Source organism: Prosopis cineraria, unplaced genomic scaffold, assembly GCF_029017545.1.
Source record: "Prosopis cineraria cultivar Desert tree isolate PC_DT_omini unplaced genomic scaffold, ASM2901754v1 PC3, whole genome shotgun sequence".
In the NCBI taxonomy this organism is placed as follows: domain Eukaryota; kingdom Viridiplantae; phylum Streptophyta; class Magnoliopsida; order Fabales; family Fabaceae; genus Prosopis; species Prosopis cineraria.
The window spans coordinates 11485990-11506253 of NW_026555334.1; the positions used below are offsets into that span (position 1 = coordinate 11485990).

Genomic DNA, 20264 nt, shown 5'->3' on the forward strand with positions numbered 1-20264 from the left:
TAATTTATTGTCATCCACATGGCCAAAACCTAACCTGCAGATTATTAGGACATCAAATCACTTACATACATACATACATATATATATATATATATATATATGAAGAGGATATTGATTGAAGAACAGAAGTGCACACGGATCTTAGATGATCAGCTCAACGTATAAATTAACTTCTGCAGAACCTACGAACGTCAACTTTTGTAATGAGATAATCATAAAAATTGCGCATGAACGTCTCTAGCCTACAACATATATTATTTAGTTTTGATGATGCCTTTGTACTTGGCAGAATATGCCCCTCATCAAAGTCAACATTGAGGGTAATGCTTAACAATCAAAAGCTGCACTCAATCAATTGAACTGGTCTTATTATATTTATGTATATGTATTATATATTCTGAGTTGTGAATTAGTCTGGTCCTCTCAAAGCTTGCATTTGAATCTCTTGAAGAAGAAGAAGAGATAAAAGCATATCTTACAGAGAGGAAGGGGGGGGATGGGTAGGTTTGTATGGGGAACATATCCTGTTCTGGGGTTTGTTTTGGTCATAACAGTACCTGGAGCTCTTGCCTGGAGCAAAGAAGGCCATACCATGACCTGCAGAATAGCACAGGTACATTCTCATTTCTTTTTTAAAATTTTCTCTCAATAAATCAACTACCCATGCGTGAGGCTTAAAATCATTCATTCCAATTGATTGAATCTGTTTAAGGCATGTCCAAGTCTCCACTGATTTGGGAAATTGACTCAAAGAAGATAGTACAGATCATATACGGTTTCAAAGTCTTTTCAGTATGTTCTTTCCCTTGGACTATTTGCGTACTTAATTTTTTTTTTAATTTTACTTTTATAGGCCATTTTCATTTGTATGTATGTATGCATGTATATTCTCTGCCTTCTTTTCCATTTTTAATGTATCTTAAGTTGTTTAAAAGGCTATCCTATAATTACTTCATAACATGTGACTTGTAATTTATAATTGTGAGAGGATTTGAACTCAACAAGTGACCTATAAGTCTATTCACTCAATGCTCATGTGGTACGATAATAATTTTTCAATTTAATTGAACAATTGTAAGAGATATTGTTGTAAATTTTTAGAGAGAACAACATATATGAAAAATGTTATAATCGTGAGTATTTAGATTGAGTGTTTTAAGTACACTCACTCAATGAATGTCTCAGTTATAGCCATTAGATTTCATCAATACTTAAAAATTATCAAGATATATTTCCCTCCAAATATTCAAAACAATCAACACAATGAAAACACTCTTTACTTATATTGTTCCCTCTAAAATTTGAGATTTGATCATTTTTTAGTATTATATAACAAAATTTTTTACTACTTTTTAATTAAATCAAATTATTGTTACCATGCCATTTGAAATATTCTATGAGTAAGTGTGCTCAAGCTATTTAGTGGGTGACTATTGTTTTGAATTTTTGAAGGAAAATATATTTTGATAATTTTTAAGTAATGATAAATCTAATGGCTGTAATCAATATACTTATTGAGTTTGTAGACTAACTAAGTGGGTATTAAATGGGGATGACAGTCACTGCTAGATGCAGGGGCAGATGAGGCGATGAAGAATTTGTTGCCGGATTACGTGAAAGGAGACTTGTCAGCTCTGTGCATATGGCCAGACCAGATCAGAATTTTGTACAAGTACCGTTGGACCAGCCCTCTTCATTACATCAACATTCCTGATAATAAATGCTCTTTCGTTTATTCCAGTATTTCCTTCTTCTTCTTCGGTAATTTGTATTTCTCATGATTAACCTCTCTCTGACACTGACACACAAACATGAACAGGGGATTGCCATGATTCTAATGGTGTGCAGGGCATGTGTGTTGCTGGCGCCATCATGAACTTCACTTCACAGCTTCTGCATTACGAAGAAGGCACCGATGATCCTCCACGTATATATGCTTCTTCCCTTTTTCACTCTCTGCCTCCTTTGTTTCTATGAAGATATTTCACTCTTCTTGCAAATGGATTGCTTCTCTCTGCGGATAATATGACTGAGGCCTTGTTGTTCTTGTCTCACTTCGTGGGAGACATTCACCAGGTTTCTGAATTATTATTTCCCTTCAATAACTTATCTTCAATTTTTGCTTTGTTTCTTGCCAATCATTAAGCTTCTGTTATCGTGGGATTCTTTTGTTGTTTCAGCCAATGTATGTTGGGTTCGCCGGTGACGAAGGAGGAAACGCTATAGCCCTTCGCTGGTTCAGGCACAAATCTAATCTCTACCATGTAAGTTTCATCTTTCACCATTTAAAAAGCTATTCCATGTATCATTATTCTGATGGCTGCCTTGCATGGGGCTACTTCAATCTTGTCAGTTTAGAAGTTGCTTCTTCGAGTGATAAGATATTTTTCTTGTGTGACTTCAGGTTTGGGACAAAGAGATCATTGTCACTGCTTTAAAAGATTATTATGAGGACAATTTGGAGCTTCTCTTGAAAGACATAGCAAGGAACTACACAGATGTGAGACGCAAACTGTCAAGCTTTAACACATATTCCCTCTGGCCAAAAATATAGGATACTTTCAACTACCTTCACAAGAATTAAGAAAAGTAGTTTGAATCATTAAATGGGTAAAAAATTATTAATACATTTCAAGATTACGCTTCAATTAAAATCAGTCTGTCTCAGTTACTTTTACTTTCTTTTTCATAGAATCTCTCTCTACAGTACATTTAATAAGGGCCTTTGTAGAATAGAAGAATTTAATACTATTGACTTCTTGTAAAGTATTCTACATTTTGAACCAATAGTTTCTTAACTTGGTCTTTCCCAGATTGCCAGAATAAAATTAACCAACCACTTCAAATTCACTTGTATGATGATTTGTTATCTAATATTATACTTCACAGGGTATCTGGTCAGATGATGTTCCATCTTGGAGTCACTGTGAAGACCTCTATAACTGTGTAAATAGGTGAGCTATTCCTCAACACATTGTCTGTCTCGGTCAAATATTAAAGACTCATCACGCGATAAGTATATGTGCTTGTCTTGGAATGGACAGGTGGGCAAAAGAGAGCAAACAAATAGCTTGCAAATGGGGTTACAAAGGGGTTGAATCTGGCATGACTCTTGCAGACAAGACAATTCAACTTTGTCATATTTACACACAATCTTTATTAAACTCACATCTGCAAGAGCTGAACTGTACAGATTCACCACAACTGTGAAATGTTCATGTGCATGCATGTGTATTTTATATACAGATGATTACTTCAACACGAGGATGCCCCTGGTGATGAAACGAATAGCTCAAGGTGGGATTCGATTGGCCATAATTCTGAACCAGGTTTCCGGGGGCACTATGGAAGGTTTTTCTGCTGCAGCTTAAGCGCTCTCACCACTACAGATAGGGACAGCAAAAGCCAGTTGTCTAACCCAATTTGTAATAATGTCATTTCTTGTCATTGTTAATAATTTAGTATTTCAATAATTGCAATGTTATGCTTGATGGTTGTCATATTGAAGGACAGAAAGAGATGAAGACATATGCTCTTATATTTTTCTTCAGGTAAGACATGTAGCTACCATCTAGTAAAATAAACAACATAAGGAAAAATTTAACTTCAATATTCTAAAGTAAACTGGTTATCGATAAAAGAAAATTTTATTTGTAATTAGTCTTTTTTCTAGTATTGATGGATGAAAATAACCCCCAAAATAACACAAATATGTCACACCAATTACAAATCAAAATTATTGGTTTGCTTCTACTAGCACAAACAGGATAGTGAAGGACACTTGAGAGCATGATGAACCAAGATATGCAGAATACAGAGTGATAATGCTGGCAAGAAACTCCAATTCCTACTTCTTTCTGGCCTCCTTCACTGCAATTGACATACAAATGTTTAAAACTCAAATCACATTTTACATATTTTGTTTTGTCAAACTGCCAACATCGTGTCTTGTTTTGAGACAAATAGCACAGGGAAGAAATATGCTTGTGTGACAAATTTGCAGGATGTGCTCTAGAACAATACTCTATGGATTTGTGTGTTGTCTCTGCATCCTACAGTGCTCTGTTACCAGTTCATCAAATGCTGATATATAATCTTATTTAAGAGATGGAACCTTTAACTTCTTGGCCACAGAATTCTTAAATCATGTCAAGAATACTAGATAATGAGTTGAAATGATGCCTGATAACCTAATAATATCAGATTTTGTGCGTTCACATATTCATTTTTAAGCCTCACAACTGAGATCTGTTTCTTATTAGTGCGGGGTTCATCTTAGGGCGCGTGCATCCTATGAAAATAATTCTAAGTGGTCTCTAAGTCTGGTCCACTTGGGTTGGTGCCTCTATGTTTATAGAATTACTAAACACTGCTAAGTCTGCTGATATAAGCTGCAGAAGATTATTTCTCTATACAAGTTTGAATATATCTACAAACACAGTCATCTACCTCTTTACAATAGATTTAATCTGTTTGTGTTGTTACGTAAAACTTTCATATCAAAGTTGTCATCGCTACCAGTATAATCTATTTTAACAAACTAAGGATTAGAAGGATGCAAATTCAATTGTAGAATCTCACTGTACACGTACGCGTAATAAGCTAGAGGAACAGGTTCTACTACGCGTCACTCATCTGGACAACTACACCCATCTGTCGTCTCTGCAAAACAGAAGATCGGTTTTCTTTCCCCTTTCCTGAGCTGAACAAGCTGTCACTAATGTTCATGACATATTCATAGTTATTTTATTGTTCTTTTCAAATTGTATCACAATTCCAATTCGTTATTACTTTCCATGAAACCTTGTGATGGGATCATAAGATCTGATAGTTCTAATCTGTGACTTAAAGGTGATCAAAACAGGATCTTTGATGTTGTTCATCAGAAGAAATACAGAGGCACAGAGCCACACTAAGTTTAAAGTCAATTTCCATTTCCTCCAACAGAAACAAAGGAAATTACAAAACCAGAAGTAAAGGATGAGAGAGAATATCAGCCACTACTGTAAACACGAACACTCCATTCTCTCTCTCTCTCGAAGTGAACACATCTGGAAGCGGAGGAGAAGGCCGAAGAGAAAGACTGAAGAAGAGCCACCACGATCCCCAACTTAACTTGACCCCTCTGCGGTATCAGACGGCGGCCGGAGAATCTGTGCGACAAACCACAACTGTTGATCAAATCTCTTCTCGTTGTCCTCCTCTCAGCCATCTTTAACCTTAGCTGTCTCTCACCAGCTACAACTCCAGAAAGCGAAATAGAGACTGTATAATTTTCTCTTTCGCAGTGAAAGACACAGAAATCGTTGTAGAAAGCCTCGTGGGGTGGAAAGGGGTTTAAATAGAGACTAGCCATCTAGCGGATCTTGAATTTTCGTGATAAAAAATCGTAGCTTCGTTTTGTGTTTCAAGTGCGTGACCATTTTTGTTTATAGTAGTTATTTTAGAGTCAGATCAGTGACCGTTCGTTGACGATGTTGACCTCTCCGTTGCCACCTGAGAACTGTCCACGTGTCTCGTTTTGCTGGATATAGAGCTTTTCTTTCTTTTGTTTTTTTTTTTTTGGGCCAAGCTCTGATATAGAGCCTTGAATTTTAAAGTCAAACATTGAATCTAACCCATTGAATCATCCTTGTTTGTCATTCGTGTAATAATAAAAAAAATTTTAGTGTGACATGATATGCATCATGGATGACTTATCTTGTTTTGGATCATATCATTATCAACACTACATCTACCCTTTGAGGATGTTAAAGTCACACAAGCAAATATGACATAGTAGATTATTCTCATTTAAAAAAAACAAAAAACAAGAGGATGATGTTTGATATCCAATCCAAGTAGTAGATGTTAAAATGTTAATTATCAGCAACATGAATTGATTAGCAATAAACAAAGATAGCGAGCCAGACTAGGGACTATTTTAATCTGTTAAAGGAAGAGTGTGTTATGGTCAAGTGAGCATTCATATCACTGAAAGTATAACAACAATTATTGAAAATGTTCGTGTGACTTAGAAAATAATAAAGTTAAAGCTATAAGTAAATATTTTAAAGTTGGCAATTTGAATCAGGGAGGTAATAAGACAAAAGGGTAATGACATAAGCACACACGTAATTGAACCTGACGATGACGGCCCACGCACTCTTGTGGGCTCACATGTGCCGCGCTTTCATAATTTGCATGGCATTAAAATTTAATTTGAATTTACCAATTACCACTGAAACTAATGAACTGGTGAACTGTCAGTTTTTTGATCGGTCTGGTGAAAAATTTTGGACTAGTCAATCACGTTGAATCCTATAGTTTACTCCTCCTTGCCGAGACTAAACAATTGATACATTTGTTTATAAAATGCTCTTACTTTATTTTTTATTTTATCTTAATTACAGTTTTTTTCCTATTTTTTGAAAAATATATGAATATTTACAAAGTATAAACATTTTCTTCATTTTTAAGATTTCATTTCTATCCGCTCAATTATTAGTTAAATGTTAAATTACATATCTTAGACAAAAATACCACTCCTTAAATATAAATATGGTCCAAATATCATTCAAATTATTCAAAAAATAATAACGCATGTATTTTTTAACCTTTTTAATTAATTTTTAAACCTTTTATTTAAGAAAATTAAATGCATAAATTGGAAAAATAATATAATAAATACAGCTAAAAAATTAATGAAATAAGGATTTAATATAAGAAATTACTAAATATAATTTATTTTTATTTTTATTTATTTTGGTAATTTTAACACAAAAAATTAAATTATCTATTTATTAAAAATAGATACCTTTTTCATTTCTATCATAATTCCTCCTGCTAGAAACAATTTTGTTTGAAATACAGTCAAGTATTAAATATGGATACCTCTCCGAATGAAAATTTGAATTCACATACTTAATTTATTAAAGTTTTAAATTTGGGTGAGGGAGTAGATAATTAAAGGAAAATAAATAATTTTAAAGTTTCCAACAAAATTACAAGTAAAAAATTAAATATTTAAAAATATTTTACAGAATATTCTTAAGAGTATTAAAAATTAAATCAAAATATAGGTTCTGAAAAAAAATTTTAAAAAAAAAAGACTTTGTGATTGTAACCAAATGGAATAGATGTTATTGTATTTGATTCTACTTTCATTGCAAATATCGGCCGGAACAAAATACATTACGTGTGATCAAATGTATAGGTTGGTTCAGTTTTGATCAAAATATGAATCAAACTAAATCAATCAATTTACATAAAAAAGACACTTGATCATTTTTTATTAAGATCGTTTAGTTTGGTTTTTTGATGTTTTGTTTTGATTTGATTTACACAAAGGTCATGTTTTAATTTTTTTTAATATATAAAATTTAATATTTATGCGAAGCATAATTTTTTACTTTCTTTTTCCTTTGTATTCCAACTTTAAATCACATTCTCAACTTTATAATTCATGAATGAAAATGAATATCATGTTTAAAATAAAATTATTCAAATTTCATTATCAATAAACATTAGAATATATGCATTTGTAACTAACAAGAGTACAATTTTTTGTTACAAATCGTCTTTATATCTATAATAAAAAATAACTTGTTTAAAATCAAAAAAGGAAATTCTATATCTAAAATTATCTAAAAGATCATTCTTGGCATAACACTGAGTATATGCATTTGATTCTTCAATAACCAAATTGAGAAAGGAAGGGTTAGGGATTCTATTAAAATATTTTGGGTTTGGGATGAATTTTAGTTGAAATTAAAATTTTAAAAATAAACACTAAGAGTCTAATATTAATCATAAAAAATAAATTTAAAAATATAAAAGGAATGGCTCAGGTTTAGTTAAGGTGTCAAAAGAAAAAAATGAAATTTGAACCAAACCATTCCATTTTTAAATTTACAAAACTAAATTAAACATCACTAATAATTAGTTTTATTCAATTGTTATTGAATTAGTTTGGTGCAACTGGTTTTGTTCAGTTTTGCCCATCTTTAAAACGCAAGTTCTTAGTATTGTTATTATCATCATCCTTAAAGTATTATATTTGTTGGCTTATTAAAAAGGAAAGAAAAAAAAACAATTGTTGCACACATTAAGGTTCTAGTCTTCTTGACCATCTGAAACAAGATTATTTTTTTCGATACACAGGGGGTAAAGCCCAAACAAAATTACACTGGAACTAGCTGTGAGCAAGTCAAGCCCAATTTATCCTTGTACAATACATCAAAAAAACCTTCAGGAGGCTCACTCAAAATCTGTAGTCCACATTCCTGTGATAAACTTTAATTAGCCAACCAGTCAGTACTAAAATTCCCTTTCCTATAAGTATGGGCCACGCATATTGTAATGTTTGCCATGACATTACCAAGACAATGCTCTTTCATACTGCTATGATAACCCAGATTAGATATAATCATAAGTAAAAGTTATCACAACCCAAGAGTTTAAAAGATGATGAGTTAAAATAATGAGATTTCAAGAAAAATCCTTTTTAAAATAGTGCTTGAGCTCAAACCATAATTACAAATATAGAAGCATGAAAAACAAATGGCGCTTCAGAACAAGTTGAAACAAGCCATTTTTTAAAAATTCAGTCCGTCCGCCATCGCGACGCGATGCAAGCCACATCCGTCGGGCAGATGGCAAAGAAGGATGAGTCCCTCGAAGGGTACTTGCATCATGGTGCAACTACCATGCGTACACCTACTGACATGACAAAAAATTGCTGTCATGACACCACTTTGAACTTTCAAAGCACGCCATTTCGCCATCTGACATCTACTTTGAGCGGTTCAAGTGTCTACACAAAACTCTTCGAGCTCTTTAGCTAATGGCACCAGTCTCACACTCAAATAATCATCCGTTAAAAAGATAGACACCCAAACTCAAAGTAATTTATTTTCACCTAAAAACACTTTCAAAGGTGTCCAACTCACAATACCAAATGCCATTAGTATCAGGAACACTTTGACCACCTTAAATGAACCACACACAACATAACAAGCCAATCATGTCACATAATTAAGTATTCATACTCAAAATAACCACCTAACCCCTAATTAATAACAACATAAAAGGGTGGATAAAACTTAACACACATATCAATTTGGTCATTTTGACACAAAAATCACTTCAAATATATCACTTATAATTGTATCTTGATCGAGCACACTCATTCAATTACAAGAGTATCGACCATAGGCCAAGATACACACAGATATCTCGAATTCATACAAGTGATAATAAAAGAATGTTATGTTCTTAAGTTGGCATTATAACATAACATATTCATTACAAACCCAAAAAAGAAAGGGAAGAGCTATATAACTATTGCTCTTCACTCTTCAATCGTCCCTTCCTTTCTTTTGCCCCTAGCAGAGCCCTTACTTGTAAAATATAACCACGAGATGAGATAAACATCTCAGTAACATGATAATTCACTATCATTAATTAACATGTACAATCATAAGGGAGTAAAACTATTAAGCACTAAAAATATACTTTTAGCATATTACAACATACTCTTTTCCATAAGCACAAATCATTTACCACTAGCATAATCATTTCACTATCCAAGCCTTCATATCACCTTAAGTGAAACCATAGGCTCTTGGACCAAGTGCACATTCACAATGGTTCGAGCTCACCTTCAATGGTAGGATCACCCAGCCAAAGATATCCTATCCCACTTTTAGACTATGGTCTCCTCCATCGCACATGAATAGGGGTGTTAGTACTCCAACACCGTATCACTGATGCTAAGAAGCATCACTCTCCAACACCGTATTCCACATAGATACCAAGGAGAAAATCTCCAACACCGTACCTCACTATATACTAAGGAGATACATGTTATATAAACTTTTACTACTCCTTCTTATGAGTGAACTCCCAACCCCCTAATATGATCATGCTCATTCTTGCCGTACATTTCACACTTGTGAAAAATCACTACACTTTTTATACAAGGACTCAAAATTCTTTACCATTTCAAAAGTAGTTTCTAATGCACAAGTAAATTATCTTTCACAATATGCCAAACTTTCGAAACACATGTAAACAAATATATTTACCTACTCACAAACAATTAAGCAATATAATTAATCAGTGTAATTTATTCTGTTACCTCAACCTTTTGTCACACAAAAGGGTTACTGTGGCTCAACATTACTCCACACATTCTATACACACGATAAGGCTCGAACAACACTTAATCTACATAATTAAACAATGATTATCAATTATCACTCTGGATAATTCCTAAATTCATAGGTTCTAAGTACCTATAATTAGGGGTGTTCACGGGACGGGACGGGACCGGGACACCCCCGTCCCGTGTCCCGTCCCGAGAAAAAGATCGGGACTGAATTTTGGTCCCGTGTCCCATCCCGTCCCGAAAGTCGTCCCGTCCCGTTAAGAGTCGGGACGGGACCGGGACAAGATCGGGACGTCCCGCCGTCCCGATAAATGAAATAATATCGAAAAAAGATCTGGATAATAACATTCATTAAAATTTTAAATCATATAATTTATTAAGTTTAAAATCAAAACAACACAAGTACATAAATAACAATAATTTAAAATCAATTATTGAATCATATTAATCATAACTACACATTATAATAATAAACACAAATGATCTTTATACTATAAGATTAGTAACAATAAACAAGTCAAACATAACATCAAATCATTGTTCTTCTACTTTAGTGAAGATGTACTAAGCTAATTACTCTTCTAAAAATAAGCAAAAAATACATTGTAAATAAAAGTTATTAAATAGATATATATAAGAATAAATTATATTAATATAATTAATATATTATAAAAAAGATATCGTCATGTTTACTCCATGCCATTAAATTTATCAATATAAAAAAACTTTAGTTTTAAATAAGAATTGTAAGTATTAAAATTATAATTGATATAAGTATAAATTATATTAATATAATTAATATATTTAAAATAAAAAATAATATATATAATATTCGGGACGGGACGGGACGTCCCGATGGTAATCCCGTGTCCCGTCCCATCCCGAACCTCTTTCCTGTCCCGTCCCGTAAAGTCCCGTCCCGATTATTTTCGGGCCGGGACAAGACCCGTCCCGATACGATCGGGACGATACCGGGCCAATCGGGACGGGTCCGGACTGAACACCCCTACCTATAATACTCAAATTCCTTATCTAACCACACCAACCATTTTCAAACACTCTAACCATCCTATTAAACATCTTAATAGACCAAAATCACTAGCCAATTCCCCACATTATCTCAAAACCTCTAGATTATGCCTAGGATTCGTCCAAACCCTCAATAAAAATTTTAAATCACCATAAAACTCATAAATCTAATATTAGAGGCTTGATTTAACTCTTCGAAATCTCAAATAAGCTAATGGATTTGGTCTAAACCCAAGAAAATCGAGATCAAAGCCTTTATTACCCTAAAAGTTAAAAATCTTCACATAAAGGGAAAGAAGAGGGAATGCGGGACTTATCCAATGATAATTCAAACTCTAAATGCTCCTAATTTTGTTACAAGATTGTGCCTAGCAGACACTAATTGTTTTCCGTCACCTCCTTATGATATATCTCTTTGTTTCTCTGATTCTGATCTCTTTTTTGCAAACTGATAAGTACTGATTTTACACGTACACCGCAACACATCGACACGCTTGCTACGATGCATGGCATAGAAAGTCCCACCAAAATTTAAACTCCCTTCCATATTATGGCCCACTCAAACATCAACCTAATCTTCTCCTAGTCGTCCAAGGATCCAAAACTTATATTAGTCTCCCATAAATCTCATTAATTAATAATCTATCTAAATTGATAAAAATACCCTTGTAAATATTTATAATTCCCAACTTAAAAAATTAGGATGTTACATGTACATTCCAACTAGCATCAAGTATAGTCTGGATTTGACAAAGGAATCAATTCTTCACACTGGAACATGACAAAAATTATTTCAGCATATGTAGAAATGCAATAGAGTCAAATTCAATTATAACCTTCCTCATATCCAATCTTTATAGCATGAGGAACCTAAATCATAATCCCTATAACTCCACCTCTAAAGCTGTACACCTACCTACTCTATTAACAAAACCCCTTTTCCAGTCACCATTATAATCCCTTATGTCTCTTCCACAACCAGCATCACTAGGCCATCCCTTAGCAGCACCATCAATATTGAGCTTGAATTAGCCCTCTTCAGGCGACTATTAACATCCAGAATTTCATGTCATTTCATCACAGTTTTCCTTATATTATAATTCATTTTGGCTCAATTGTATATATTTTCATTGCCTAAATTAGAAAAATATACATTTTATTTTAAGTTTGTATTCTTAGCTTTGATTTCATATTTTTAGCCTAATTTTGTGTTATTTTAACTGAAGACTTTATTAGAAGCATTTTTAAAACTTTGTGGATGTTTTTAGAAAGCTTTTGGATAAAAAAAAATTAAGCACAAAGTGAATCATTTTTGTTAGCTGTAAAAATGGTGTAAAACTGCCAAAGTCATCCCAAAGTCGGGACTTTCGTTCGCAACTTTGACTACTGTCAAAAAACACTGCATTTTATTAAGCCTGAAATTGATTAGGTGGGATATTTATATTCAGAAAGCTCGACCTAAAAGTCATTTTACTCACTTTTAGACACATTTGGAGCTTGGGTGTGCTAGAGTTTGGGCATTGAAAGTGCTTAAAGACAATTGAGTTTTAAAGACATTTAGAGCTCCTTTTCTTTGATTTTTCTATTCCTCTTCCCTTTCTTTCTTGTAATCTTGTAATGGCTGTGAATATCTTATGTATTTGTAGCTTTTTGATGTTTATCAGTAATTAAACTCTTTGCTTTGGGATTATTTTGAACCCTTATGTGGATTAACACCATGTTTCTCCTCTCTTTTTTGTGATTAATGATGTGTGTGTGTGTGTTTATTTTACTCTTTTCTTAATGCTTCTAAGTGATTGGCTACTATTTAAATGTTAGGTTCACTTAATTGATACTCAAGAGAGCTAGATTGAGTGTAAAAATTGGGTAAAATTTTGCAAGAATTTGATATTTGCATATTGAATGATGGTTTTGCTAGTAAGATAGAGATATACTTGCTAGCCTTGCATAACCATATTAGGGTTGGTGTTTAAAATTGAGTTTTATTAATTATAACAAGAAACTGAGCAATTAATTCAACTAAACACTGGTTCATGACTTGAGAGAGCTTGTTCAAGTATTTTTAAAACCCTAGATTAGCACTTATCTTTAGTAAAAACATTTATAAGAGAAGGCAATTTTGGTGTTATGAGATGCAAGGAAAATAAATAATCTTAGGTCCCAATTTGTGTTTAAAGTTTGTGAATCAATTACTTTTCTTTATTTTCTAGTGTTAGTTTAGTTTACAAAATTAACTTTTTCCTAATTATGTTTAACTCAACTTAGTTAAACTCACTTAGTCTTTTACTTGATTATTATTTTGAAATAAATCCTCGATAGAACGATATTTTACTCATCTTATATTATTTGCTACAATCCGTGTACTTACAGTGAGCAATAGTGGCCACCATCGAATATCCTCCCAATGCTTGAGACAAATATTTTCATCCACATCATAAGCCTTCTTAATCCTATTGACATATTGCAAAATACTCAGCAGAAATCTTAGAGAAATCAAAGTTAGGATCAAACATCATTTCATTCCACCAAAACCACATGAACCACACAACCACCCCAAATATCAAATGCCAATTACACACATTCTCCCTAAACTACCTCTTAAATTCTTTTAAAACTAGTCATGCAAATTTAAACAAAAAAAAATCAGAAGAATGCATATCTCCTATCAGCTGCTCCCACACAATGCACGCATAAGAACAATCCCTCAACGCATGCAAATAGGACTCCTCATCCAATCTATACCTACAACAAACAGATGACCCATTAGCATCTTTAAACCTAACAGATGTTAGTATTTTATTCGAAGTAGCCAGCCATAATAAGGTTTGAATACGCCTTAGACCTTTTCAAGACCAGATTGTCTTCCAAAAACTATTACCCTCTTGTTGATCAAACCCACTTAGTTGCTTGTACATTGTAGCAACACTAAAATCATCAGAACTACCACCTAACCAACGAATTCTATCTTCCCCTACAGACTCACAAGGAGGCAGCGTAGCTTGAATTTGGCTTACTACATTCTCAAGTAACCAATCCTTTAATTCCTCTAATCTCCATTCACCCCTCTCATCCACATAATCCCTTGCATGTTTTCATAATTCGTAAGTGTAGGAACCACCAAGCATTGGTTTACTAAAGTTGCACCATTTGATATGAAATTATTTTAAAATAATGAAAATACGAATCCTTCACCGCTAAGGAATAAATATGTGTTCTTGGATGTTTGAATAAATTGGTTCGTCGTATGGTGTTTTGATTTAAAAATATTATAAACACCCAAAGGCGACGTTTGACGGACAGGCAGAACAATGTTTTAAGAAAAGGTAAAAATTAAAAATAATAATAATAAGAGCAACTACCCAAAAAGATAAACATGTTGATGGACATTTTAAAATTTAAAAATTTTATCAATATATATATATATATATATATATATAATCATTTAAAGTAAAGTATAAAATTATAACAAATCACATCATTTTTACTTTTTATATTAAAAGTAGTCCGACCCATGTGGGGACTTAATATAACATTGCTAATATCGTAGCTTGGCATTTTTTTAACAATATGCACAGTATATACTTGAACATAATTCATATTTAGTCCCGCAGACTTTTCCTGTATGAAAGACTTGTTAAAAATAATTTTAACAGTAAAAAAATTAAAATACCATTCACTTATTATGTAGTATTACTCATTGTTAATTTCTTTATTTTACTTATTAATTTATGAATGTAAGTTACAAATTATATAAGCTAATATGTCAATAATTATATAAGACTTAATATTAATTGTTCAATCATAATGAACAATATTAATTGTCTAATTGTTAATTTCTTTGATTAATTTACTAGCATTAGTTGTATATTACTAATAGGTCTTGAAATTTACTAACATTAATATTAAATTATTAACAAGTCTTGTAATTTATAACTGATATTAATAAATTAACAAGTAAAATTAATAAATTAATAACTAATATTATTAATTATCTGACAAACAGGTATCATTTAAAGCGATATTAGTAAATTAATAAATGAAGTAAAAAAATTAATAATTAATAATTTTATATTGATAAATGAAGGGTATTTTATTTTTTTATTATTGAAATTATTTTAACTTTTTTATTGAATTAAATTGAAATTTAAAAAAAAAAAAATTGAACTCATTAGTAATTGAGTTTCTTTTGTGGCCTTACCTAAAATTTCCCCCGTGTGTGTGTGTAAATGCAATGCATTGAATAATGTTCTTGAATTGTCATCGCCTGGGCCCAGGGATCAATCATGTCGGATTATGTCGGGGTTTATTATTTTGAATATAAATTGTGGGATTATAATATTATACTCCTCCCGTCAGTATATAAATCACTTTTTTAAAATATTTTAATATATTTTATAAGTTATTTATTAATAAAATTATTTTATTTTAAATTAAAATTCTCAAATTATTTTTAAAAAATAAAAAAAATAAAAATAATATTATATAATTAATTTATTTTATTTAAAATTTTACTTATTTTTATTTTTTATATTTTTATTATATTAATATTGATGAAATTAATAAAAATAATTTATAAATATAATTAGAGAAAATAGCTTATAAGGGACAGCTACTAGAAGCTCCAATCTATCGTACAACGTGTATCTTATTGGGTCCTTTTTAGGCAACTTGCATGGTAGTGCACTTTGATTGTCGGCTGTCCACAACGTGGCTTGACTTAAAGGACACAGAATTAATTAATACTTGATTGATGATATTTTTTCACTGTAAAATATAAAATATTTTTTTAAAAGATTTGATATTAAAATATAAAAAAAATTCTGAGACAGGCCAAATATATTGTCATTCATGACGTGCCCAGCAAAAATATATCAAATCATCTGAATAAAATTATATATAATATTATTTTAATTAATTTTATTTTTATAATATAATATATATTTAATTTTTTATTTTTTTTATTTACTGTCATTAATATTAAAATTAATTTATATTTAATGTCATTTGAATGTCATATTTTTATTATTACAAACGATGTAACGTTACAAAAAAAATTCAATTACTAATGAGTTTAAAAAAAATTAAAATTTTAATTTAATTCAAAAAAAAATTTAAAATAATCTCAATGATAAAAAAAATAAAATATCCTTCACTTGTTATATAAAATATTAATTATTAATTTTTACACTTCACTTATTAATTTACCAAAATCTCTTTAAATGATATCTATTTATCAAACAATCAATAATATTAATTATTAATTTATTAATTTTACTTATTAATTTATTAATATTAATTATAAATTATAAAATTTATTGGTAATTTAAAACTAATGTTAATAAATTTCAAGATTTGTTAGTAATTTACAGATAATCTTAGTAAATTAACAAAAAAAAAATTTGCAATTCAACAACTAATACTATTCCTTATGATTGACTAATTAATATCAATTTTTATATAATTATTGACATATAAACTCATGTAATTTACAACTCATATTTATAAATTAACAAGTAAAATAAAAAAATTAACAACAAGTGATTCTGCAAAATAAATAAAGCTGTATTTTAGTCTTTTCACTGTTAAAATTATTTTAACCTTTTTTATTGAACTCAATTGAAGTTTTAAAATTTTTTGAGACTCACAAATAATTAAGTCTCTTCCATGGTTGTTAACTAAGATTCCCCCTAATTATATATTGACATGGCTTATAATTAGTTTATGCCTCAATTGTATGCTCTCCACTTTGTAAAGGGACAATAAGATAGAGATGAACACCATTTCTTGACCGCCTTTTAGATGATTATATAAATTGATATTCCATATTTGTGTGTCATCGTAGGCAGTTCAATGAACAAGTCTTACAGTGAAAGTCTGCGGGACTAAATATGAATTATGTTCAAGTATATATACTGTGCATATTGTTAAAAAATGCCAAGCTATGATATTAGCAATGTTATATTCAGTCGCCACATGGGTCGGATCACTTTTAATATAAAAAATAAAAATGATGTGATTTGTTATAATTTTATACTTTATTTTAGATGGTTATATATATTTTTAAAAGCTTTTAATTTTAAAATATCCATCAACATGTTTATCTCTTTGGGTAGTTACCCTTCATTTTTTTTTTAATTTCTACCTTTTCTTAAAACATTGCTCTTCCAGGCTGTCAAACGCCACCTTTAGGTGTTTATAATATTTTTAAATCAAAACACCACACGTGAACGAATTTATTCAAACATCCAATCATGAACATATATTTATCCCTTAACGGTGAGGTATCAAATGGTCAAGAAGACTAGAACCTTAATACGTGCAATAATTGTTTTTTTTTTCCTTTTTAACAAGCCAACGAATATAATTATTTAATGATGGTGATGACGACAACGACGACTTCTTGTTTTTTAAAGATGGGCAAAACTGAACAAAACCGACTGTACCAAACTAATTCAATAACAATTGAATAAAACTAATTATTAGTGATGTTTAGCTTATTTTTGTAAATTTAAAAAGCGAATGGTTTGGTTTAAATTTCATTTTACCCCCCTTCAAACCTGAGCCATAACTTTTAGGTTTTTAATTTTTTTTTATGATTAATATTAGACTATTAGTGTTTATTTTTAAAATTTTAATTTCAACTATAATTCATCCCAAACCCAAAATGCTTTAATAAAATCCCTAACCCTCCCTTTCTCAATTTTGTTATTAGAAAATCAAATGCATATACTTAGTGTTATGTCAAGAATAATCTTTTAAATAATTTTAGATATAGAATTTTCTTTTTTAATTTTGAACAAGTTACTTTTTATTATAAATATCAAGACGATTTGTAATAAAAGTGTACTCTAGTTATTTACAAATGCATATATTCTAGTGTTTATTAATAACAAAATTTGAATAATTTTATTTTAAACATGATATTCATTTTCATTCATGTATTATAAAGTTGAGAGTGATATGAAATTATAATACAAAAGAAAAGGAGAACAAAAAATTATGCTTAGCCTAAATATATAATTTTATATATTCAAAAAATTAAAACATGATCTCCATGTAAATGAGATCAAAACAAAACGTCAAAAAACCAAACCAAATGATCTTAATAAAAAATGATCAAGTGTTTTTTTTATGCAAACTAATTAGTTTGGTTTGATTCATGTTTTGACCAAAACCAAATCAAACCATACATTTGATCACACTTAATGCATTCTGTGCTGGATGATAGTTGCAAAGAAAGTAGAATAAATACAATAACATCCATTCTACTTGGTTACAATCACAAAGACTTTTTTTTTGTTTTCAAAACCTATATTTTGATTTAATTTTTAATATTATTAAGAATATACTGAAAAATATTTTTAAATATTTAATTTTTTTACTTGTAATTTTGTTGGAAACTTTAAAATTATTTATTCTCCTCTAATTATCTACTCCCTCACCCAAATTTAAAACTTTAATAATTAAGTATGTGAATTCAAATTTTCATTAGGAGAGGTATTTATATTTAATACTAGACTATATTTCAAATAAAATTGTCTCTGGTAGGAGGAATTATGATAGCAATGAAAAAGTATCTATTTTTAATTAAAAAATAATTTAATTTTGTGTTAAAATTAACAAAATTTAAATAAAAATAAAAACAAATTATATTGAGTAATTTCTTATATTAAATCCTTGTTCATTAAGTTTTTAGCTGTATTTATTATATTATTTTATCCAATTTATGCATTTAATTTTCTTAAATAAAAGGTTTAAAAATTAATTAAAAAGGTTAAAAAATACATGCATTATTTTTTTTGAATGATATTTAGACCATATTTATATTCAAAGATCGATATTTTTGTCTAAAATATGCAATTTAACATTTAACTAACAATTGAGTGGATAAAAATGAAATCTTAAAAATAAAAAAATGTTTATACTTTGCAAATATTCAAATTAGAAGATATTCATATATTTTTCAAAAATAAAAAAATAACCGTAATTAAGATAAAATAAAAAAATAAAGTAAGAGCATTTCATAAACAAATGTATCAATTGCTTAGGCTCAGCAAGGAGGAGTAAACTATAAGATGCAACGTGATTGACTAGTCCAAAATTTTTAACCAGACCGATCAAAAAACTGACAGTTCACCAGTTCATTAGTTTCACCGGTAATTGGTAATTTCAAATTAAATTTTAATGCCATGCAAATTATGAAAGCGCGGCACATGCGAGCCCACACGAGTGCGTGGGCCGTCATTGTCAGCTTCAATTACGTGTGTGCTTATGTCATCACCTTTTGGCGTTGTCTTATTATCAGTCTCCCTGATTCAAACTACCAACTTCAAAAAATTTACTCGTAGCTTTAACTTTGTTATTTTCAAAGTCACACGAACATTTTCAATAATTGTTGTTATACATTCAGATTTAACACTGATAAACAGTCAGTTACGTTGCCAAAAAAATCAAGTTAAAAAATTCAAACTTATTAGAAAAACAGTTTTAGATCATAACTCGGACAAAAAGAAGCTCTTCAACCCAAACCAAACCATTTTCATTCGTATAGCCTAAGCTCCAAGCCATTTTTACTGTATTCATCATACAATGAAAGTATATGAATGAATAAATGCAACTCATTTTTTTCCTATTTATTCTTTTTATGACCGATTTAATTGATACCAACGATATCTAGTATATATTTATTTTAAATTTATATATTTATCAACTCCCAATTCGTAAAACTTCAGCTGCGAAGAATTAAACCGCCGTAATCGGAATTCATACCAAAGGTAGAGAGACATTAAGATCAACAAAACTTATTTCCCGTCCTGTGTTTGGCTTCTCACCAGGGCACAGCATGATTTAAACCTTTCAATCAAGACGATCGGCGAACTTAAAAAGAACAATTTGCGAACATCAACTGGGCTCATCTATAAAACATGAACCAAAAAATCGGATTCATTAACCAAAAACTAATTGTACAAAAATCTGAACAGGAAAACCTCCCAATTTGTACAAAAAAGAGACAAAAATTTCTCATTTGATGAATTGATTTCGTTCTCTGGATCCAGTATCAACGAGCGAGATTTGAACATAAAAG

At 30.5% G+C, this 20264-nt stretch overlaps 1 protein-coding gene across 2 annotated transcripts; it reads left to right on the forward strand.

The window, feature by feature from the left end:
• Nucleotides 1-288: 288 nt before the first annotated feature.
• LOC129305061 (endonuclease 1-like) lies at nt 289-3538 on the forward strand. 2 transcript variants are annotated; one of them, XM_054944975.1, is made up of 9 exons: nt 289-613; nt 1560-1740; nt 1820-1927; nt 2021-2076; nt 2181-2264; nt 2405-2500; nt 2890-2954; nt 3045-3136; nt 3247-3538. In XM_054944975.1, the coding sequence occupies exons 1-9, from the start codon at nt 497-499 to the stop codon at nt 3369-3371; spliced, it is 924 nt and encodes a 307-aa protein (XP_054800950.1). In that variant the 5' UTR covers nt 289-496; the 3' UTR covers nt 3372-3538. The 2 variants fall into 2 exon arrangements, with proteins under 2 accessions (XP_054800950.1, XP_054800949.1); XM_054944974.1 differs by adding an exon at nt 713-792 and having other exon boundaries at nt 297-613; nt 3045-3538.
• Nucleotides 3539-20264: the final 16726 nt, after the last annotated feature.